Here is a 7,692-nt window from a genome sequence, read left to right as displayed (position 1 = left end):
CAATCCATTCAGTGTGTGACCACAAAACTTCCACAGCAGCACTCAATTCTTTTGGTGTATGACCACAAAATTTCCACAGTAGTATTCAATCCTTTCAGTGTGTGACCACAAAACTTCCACAGCAGCACTCAATCCATTCGGTGTGTCAGTACAAAACTGTCAAGAGAGTGGTCAATAAAATATTTTAAAGTGTATGACAACGTTACTAAACAAAAATAATAAGTGACAATTAGTATATAAGTATAGCGATAAACACTGGAATAGGCTTGTAGCTACTCACTTGTATGAGAGTGGACAGCCATTTGACTATTTAACTTAGAATCAGTCGTACCTAATAAAGTTTATAAAGGAGTAGCCAGTGACAAACAATATGTGCTACATAAACGTATGGTCGCTTAACGACACGTAATGTAGCCAGTGTGTGGTTATTAACGGTTATATAAATAACCAGTGGCAGACAGTATATGCTACATAGACATATAGTTGCTACTACCGTTTATATTATTTACCCGTGGCAAACAGTATATACATGTAGCTGCTTAACTATTCAAAATGTAGCCAGTTAAGATGTGCGGCTAGTAATGGTTGTATTATTAACAAGTGGCAAATAATAACATACACTACAGCTAGTTAACTGTAAACAAGTTATGCAGTTCACTTGTATGTGACTACAAAGGTCCAGATCGAGGCCTTTATCGGTGTTAACAAGTCCTTTCGATGGTATGCATAGCACATTGAAATGTTCAGATGATAAAATATACCTGTTTGTAAATAACACGAATAACAAACAAATACAGCTACAGCGTCTAAAATATGAAAATTAAATGAAACTGTGAAAAGTTGTCATTCCCCAAATTCGCTTTACACGGAAAAGTGGGTCAGAGGTCATTATCTCTTCGTTCGCCGAAAATATTTTTTCTAGATGAGGATTAGTTTGGTTTGGTTTTGAATTTCGCGCAAAGCTACACGAGGGCTGTTTGCGCTAGCCGTCCCTAATTTAGCAGTGAAAGACTAGAGGGAAGACAGCAGCTAGTCATCACCGCCAACTGTTGGGCTACTCTTTTACCAACGAATATTGGGATTAGTCGCTACATTATAACGCTCCCACGGCTGAAAAGGCGAGCATTTTTGGTGGTACGGAGATTCGAACCCGCGACCCTCATATTGCGAGTCAAGCGCCCTAACCACCTGGCCATGCCGGACACCTAGATGAGGATTAACAAGAAGAAGAAAAAGTTTTATATATAAGTATACATATAACATAGACTTATGCATTTATATATATATTCTTCAAGAACATTTATCCTGTTTTTACTTAGGAACTAGGCCAAGATGGTTTATTGACTAGTGTGCATGAACTGTGACTACGAAGGTTCATGGTTCACGACCCAACTCGAAAAATGCGCTACACACTCCGGGCCATAAGTGCGATATAAGAGTGACGATCAGATCCTAGTTCCATATCAGAGTAGCTCAAAAGCTGACTAGCTACCTTTCTTCCAGTTCATCTAATCAAAAATCACGGAGAGCTACGCTCAGATAGACAGCCCTTTATGAAGCTTTGCGCGAAAGTTCTAAAACAAACCAACAATCCATACTTATGAACTGTAACTGAAATATTAGTTAAAAATCATGATATTTTGTGTCTCATTTTTCCAACAGGGGGCACGGAGAAAACCAATCGCAGAAAAGGCAAATGTAAATGGTTCAATGTTGCGAAAGGATGGGGTTTTATCACGCCTTACGACGGGGAGGCCGACATTTTTACCCATCAGGTGAGAACTTTAGACTTTTTTTATTTTGTTCTATGGTTCTGTTGTATTATTATGCTAATGCTCTCTTTTTTTTTTCTCACATTTTTATATGTGGTAGATAAGTTTAAAAAAAAACATATAAGGTAGTAAACTCGCTTGGAAAAATTATATAAAAAAAGTGTTTTCTTTCTTTGTTTGGTTTAAATGCAAAGATGTACAATTGGCTATCTACGCTATACCCACAGCAGGAATTGAATCCCGAATTCTAAAGCTTACTGCAGAGACACTGAGAGGAGAGGCGTTGAAAAAATCAACCAAGATATTAACCTTCTGTACTTAGTCTGCTTTACAGTTTGTACATATTTTGAAAAGGAAATCTAAATAGAAATACATTAAGTACATTGCTCCACTTTAAGTTTTGAAACCATTTAACTAATAGAAGTATGGTCCTCTATAGCAAAAAACTTCTAAATTGAAATGCATTACGTACATTGCTCCACTTTAAGCTTTGAAATCATATAACCCAATGAAGTACGATCCTCTATACCAAAAAACTTCTAATTAGAAATACATTAAGTACATTGCTCCACTTTAAGTTTTGAAACCATTTAACCAAATGAAGTACGATCCTCTATACCAAAAAACTTCTAAATTGAAATACATCAAGTACATTGCTCCACTTTAAGTTTTGAAACCATTTAACCAAATGAAGTACGATCCTCTATACCAAAAAACTTCTAAATTGAAATACATCAAGTACATTGCTCCACTTTAAGTTTTGAAACCATTTAACCAAATGAAGTACGATCCTCTATACCAAAAAACTTCTAATTAGAAATACATTACGTACATTGCTCCACTTTAAGCTTTGAAACCATATAACCCAATGAAGTACGATCCTCTATACCAAAAAACTTCTAATTAGAAATGCATTACGTACATTGCTCCACTTTAAGCTTTGAAACCATATAACCCAATGAAGTACGATCCTCTATACCAAAAAACTTCTAAATTGAAATGCATTAAGTACATTGTTCCACTTTAAGCTTTGAAACCATATAACCAAATGAAGTACGATCCTCTTTACCAAAAAAACTTCTAATTAGAAATACATTAAGTACATTGCTCCACTTTACGTTTTGAAACCAATTAACCAAATGAAGTACGATCCTCTATACCAAAAACTTCTAAATAGAAATACATTAAGTATGTTTCTGTATTGTAAGTTTCAAGACCTTTTAGCCAAACGAATTAACATCTTCAACTTCAACTTGCTTTTAAAGAAGTTTGTAATTATTACGTTTCCGGAGTGTCTTGATATGTTCTACATTTGTTAACGGAAAGCTATTGATTTATGTGATAGACGTGTACATTTTCCAAGGAGGTCGATACCCTTGTTTTTAATAGCCATATCTCTTTTGAAATTTGATGTTTTTTATAGGAATGTTGTCATTTAGTGTAATCAACTCCCCCTTCAGTTTTATTGGAATTTCACAAAACTGTTTATATCGAGTAAATTAGCTTATCCAAAGGGAGGAGAAAGCCCCCTTGCGTTGGTTTACTGTTGTCATTTAGTGTAATCAACTCCCCCTTCAGTTTTATTGGAATTTCACAAAACTGTTTATATCGAGTAAATTAGCTTATCCAAAGGGAGGAGAAAGCCCCCTTGCGTTGGTTTACTGAACTAATTTAGGTTGTCGTTATTTCTTTCACATCCTAGTGCAAAGCTACATACACACAATGGGTTATCTGCACTCTGTCTACAGCGGGAAACATCCAGGTTGTACAGATAAAAGTGTTTTGTTTAAAATTTGTTTTGTAAATGTCCAAAAAAGTTGAATAATTGTATGCTGTTTATGTAACTTGAAACTGACTGCTTCTTTGCTAATTTTTCGAATGTAACCTATGTTACTGGGTCATGCAAATGTTACTGGTTAATATATATGCTGAGTAAATATTGAAGTAAAGTAGGAATATTTATTTACGTATGGACCACAGGATCAAGAATGTCAGACTTCTTATGTATTCACTGAGCTAAGTCTTGCATATCAAGCTGGTCATACTTGAAAAATAACATTAATAGTGTTATTGTATTTAAAAAGTGCAAACAATAACAGTACCATTGTTGTTCAATTATACATAGATAAGATGACACTTGGAAATGTTTCCTTGTTGCTTTAGTTATTTAACCTGACAGCGACAAAAAAAAAATGGACAGGTAGTTAAATTTTGTGATAAATAGAAAGATAGAATCAGAGTGTTCTATAAACAGATGCATAAAAACGAATGAATGGCAAGCAGGTTGCTAAATACAGGTTAATATATATTACTAACCCTCCAATGATAAGTCTTCGGGCTTATGACGCTAGACAACGGGTTTCGATACCCGTGGTGGGCAGAGTACAAATAGCCCATTGTGTAGCTTTATATCGCTTGTTACAACAGCCCGTGAAACATGAGTATTCAAAGTAGTCAGTGTATAGGGTCTGACTGAATCAGTGTGTATGAAAGTGTCACGTTTAAGAACAAGATGATACTCAGTAACACGTGCTCGTTTCTTTCACCCCTGGCAGTATCTGGATATTCAGACATATTTCTGGTAAGCTTGTATCATGGGTCGGGGGGGGAGGGGATTGCTCCATTCCAAACTCTCTCAGATGCATGGTGGGTTAAGGCGTTAAGAGATGTCGGTCTGAGAGGTGTTCCTTGGGATTTAAATCAAAAATTCTTGCTGACCAGTCTATAAGCACTATAATTTCTTGTCCATTAAAATTACGGCTGTGTAATACTGGGTATTTTCCTGCATAATGTAGTTCGATTACACTCGCGAAATGTTTTACAACCATAAACATATCGGTAAATCCACCCCTCGGAAACATAACAGGATGTATTGATCAATTCATACTAATACTTCCCTACACCACAAATGGAATGATACCAAACGGCCATATTCAACGATGTTGAATTAATCATATCTGACTCTTCAGATGTGAATCCATTGGTAGAGTCATGAAACATTGACTTCTCTGTGAAGAGTACAAGTATCCGTTGGCGTTTCAGCCATATCTTGGGAAATGAACTGTAGTGGTAGTGAAACATGTCTTTTTCAAGCTTAAGCCGTGCTCTCAAAGTATATTTCTTACAGTTTGGTCACTGAAAGTTATTCTATATGTTGTTGCCAAGTCCATAGGCAAAGGCTTGGCATGGCCTGGCCTGGTGGTTGGAGCACTAGACTCGCAATCAGAAGGTTCGAATCCCTTCACCACACATGCTCGCCCTTTCAGAGAGGGGGTGTTATAATATGATGGTCAATCCCATTATTTGTTGGTAAAAGATTAGCCTAAGAGTTGACAGTGGGTGGTGTTGACTAGTTGTCCCCTCTATAATCTGTGATTTCAAAATTAGGGATGACTAGTGCAGATAGCCCTCTAGTACCTTTGCTCAAATTCAATAAACAAACAAAACCAGAGCCTACCGATTAATGGTTCCTAATGGCCAACTTGTTCAGATAAAGGTCATTTGTCGTAACTAAGATTCCACAACCTTGACCAACTGTTTGATATTATGCCCACAACCTTCCCTTTGCATGTTAAGATACAACAAGAACAACAAAATCTATCACTTGTGTTACTGTTATCGAGTTCGAACACTTGAATATTTACATACATCTGTCAGAAATGTGCGCCCGTAATCAACCGGGATCATTGTTACATAATTAAATAGAAAATACAACCAAAACTGTATTGATTACCACGATTAATCAGAAAATGATCAAATTTGAAAGCACAATAGGATACCGTCTATCTAAGGCGAGCAGTTCATGCAAAATGTACCGAAACACACACACATAATTAATATTCATTTGTTTGTCTGTTTCAGCGCCAAGCTACACAGTAAGCTATCCGCGCTCTGTCTAACACAGGGAATCCGATCATGGATTTTTACGTTCGTAAACTTACCGCTAACCAATAATTAATGACATATGACGTTTGGAATTGCATTCAGCTGTAATTTTAAAGACTGTATTACATGTTTCACTTTTATTTAATAATAATGTATATATGTGGAAAGGGAGATGGAAAATGATAGCATGACAATACCTAAATAACACATAAAAACACTATAAATGAAAAATAAGAAAAAAGACGTCAATTTAAACTGATATTATATCTCATCATGTTTGGCAATCATCTTCATGGAGTTTTTACATTCTGTAATTGTATATTGTATGTAAGTGCATATGATTAGGTTTATATAATTGCTCAATAAGTAAGTGCCTCGTTAAACTTCTGCTCAAAAGGAAACTCTTATCGATAAAGTGGTTGTATTGTGTTAAGAGGAGTTCTTCAAATATAGAAAAGCTAATATCAAATATTGAACATGTTTGAGTACAGTAGAAAATCATTTCGTCTCTATCCTTAAAATAAGATATGCAAAAAGAGCTATAAAAACGTCACGTGTCTAATAATGAACTTAGACGTTTCTCACGAGGGAAAATTAATATCAAAACTTAATTCAAATTCAAGTACATATCTACATTTATAAAAACATGTAAAGCCTCGTGAATAAAAAAACAACAAAAACTTGTTTCAATACGGTAACATTCTGTTGAACTTTCTTTATATGATACAAATGTATTTATAAATAATGTGAAAGGAAGCCAAGTCAGCTTAATGGATTTCTAAGGAAATAAATATAAGAAACTTAAGAGTCGATTTTGTGTGAACAACTTATTTCTTAGGAATATCGTTTGTTGCGTTCTTTCTTTTTTTTTTTTTGGCAGAGCATTCTTTGATCCTGCCATATGAAGTGTAATTAAGCCTAGTATCATAGAGTTTAAGAGGTTGAGATGCATGCGTTGTGTAGCGGCAAGTTGCAGGTGTTGACAGATTTTGCCAGTGTTGTAAGAAAAGCCAATATTTACTTAGGACCGTATGGCTTCAAAATAACATGTAACAAGAATAACAAAAGGTTTTGATTAGTACAGAGGACTGTGTGACACGAGTCATTATTGATGCAAACCAGACACCACCACGATATAATTAATTTTAAATCTGCTACTTTTCCAGCTTTGCTTTGTAAAAAATTTTGGAAGCTTTCTGTCACAACAACTATTACGTTACTCTAGAGGGGCAAGGGAATCTTCAAATCGTATACACAAAGTCTTCATTATAGCATAGAATATATTGATTGGTATCATCCAACTTTCACATACCATAAATCTTGCGTAAGGTGGCGCTATCGGTTACTTGCCTTCTGCGATTAGTGTTAGCTCAGTATGCTCCCACTCGAATAAAAATTTTGGATGTTAAGTTTCGTCATCTTGCATTCAAGTCGAACCCTTGTACACGTGGCGGTAATGCTTGGTGTCCTGGTGGAAAAAACTGATAATATGTATTTATATTGCTGTTGTTATAATATATTCAGAATTAATACACACTAAATGTTAATAAGTTTTGACTAGGTTTTACAAATGATTTAAAGAATGAGGTTTTGACTGAACAATCCCGTACAATTTTTGACACTGAGCAGTGGCATTAAAGATATTACTACAATATCATGAGCCCATGTAATATTGTAGCCTGTCTTGATATATAATACATATCATGAGCCTATATAATATTGTAGCATTTCTTGATCCATGTTACAATATCGTGAGCCCATGTAATATTGGGACCTGTTTTGATTTTTATTCCAGTATCGTGAGCCCATAAAATATTGTGTAGGAAATTACGCGTAGTGGTTGTTGACAATAATAAAAAGAAGTTTGTTATAGGTCAAACCACTAAGGAGTTAATATATATATATATATATTTAATATATATAATTGTGGATACAACGTTTAGGGCAATGCCCTTCTTCAGGTATCACTAACAGATATAATATTGTGGTCTGTCTTGATCTATATTCCAATATCATGAGCTCATGTAATATTGGG

At 35.2% G+C, this 7,692-nt stretch overlaps 1 protein-coding gene across 1 annotated transcript in view; it reads left to right on the top strand.

The window, feature by feature from the left end:
• Positions 1-1,662: 1,662 nt before the first annotated feature.
• The window catches only part of LOC106466230 (protein lin-28 homolog), a gene marked incomplete at its 5' end in the record, with an annotated part of 13,533 nt that continues 7,503 nt past the window's right edge, over positions 1,663-7,692 (top strand). Inside the window, 2 exons of the mRNA XM_013926481.2 lie at positions 1,663-1,775; positions 2,981-3,039. Coding sequence (XP_013781935.1) covers positions 1,663-1,775; positions 2,981-3,039 — 172 coding nt within the window. The remainder of the gene's footprint in view (positions 1,776-2,980; positions 3,040-7,692) is intronic.

Source organism: Limulus polyphemus, unplaced genomic scaffold (genome assembly GCF_000517525.1).
Source record: "Limulus polyphemus unplaced genomic scaffold, Limulus_polyphemus-2.1.2 Scaffold2197, whole genome shotgun sequence".
Classification (NCBI taxonomy): Eukaryota; Metazoa; Arthropoda; class Merostomata; order Xiphosura; family Limulidae; genus Limulus; species Limulus polyphemus.
This window is presented reverse-complemented; position numbering and strand designations above follow the sequence as displayed.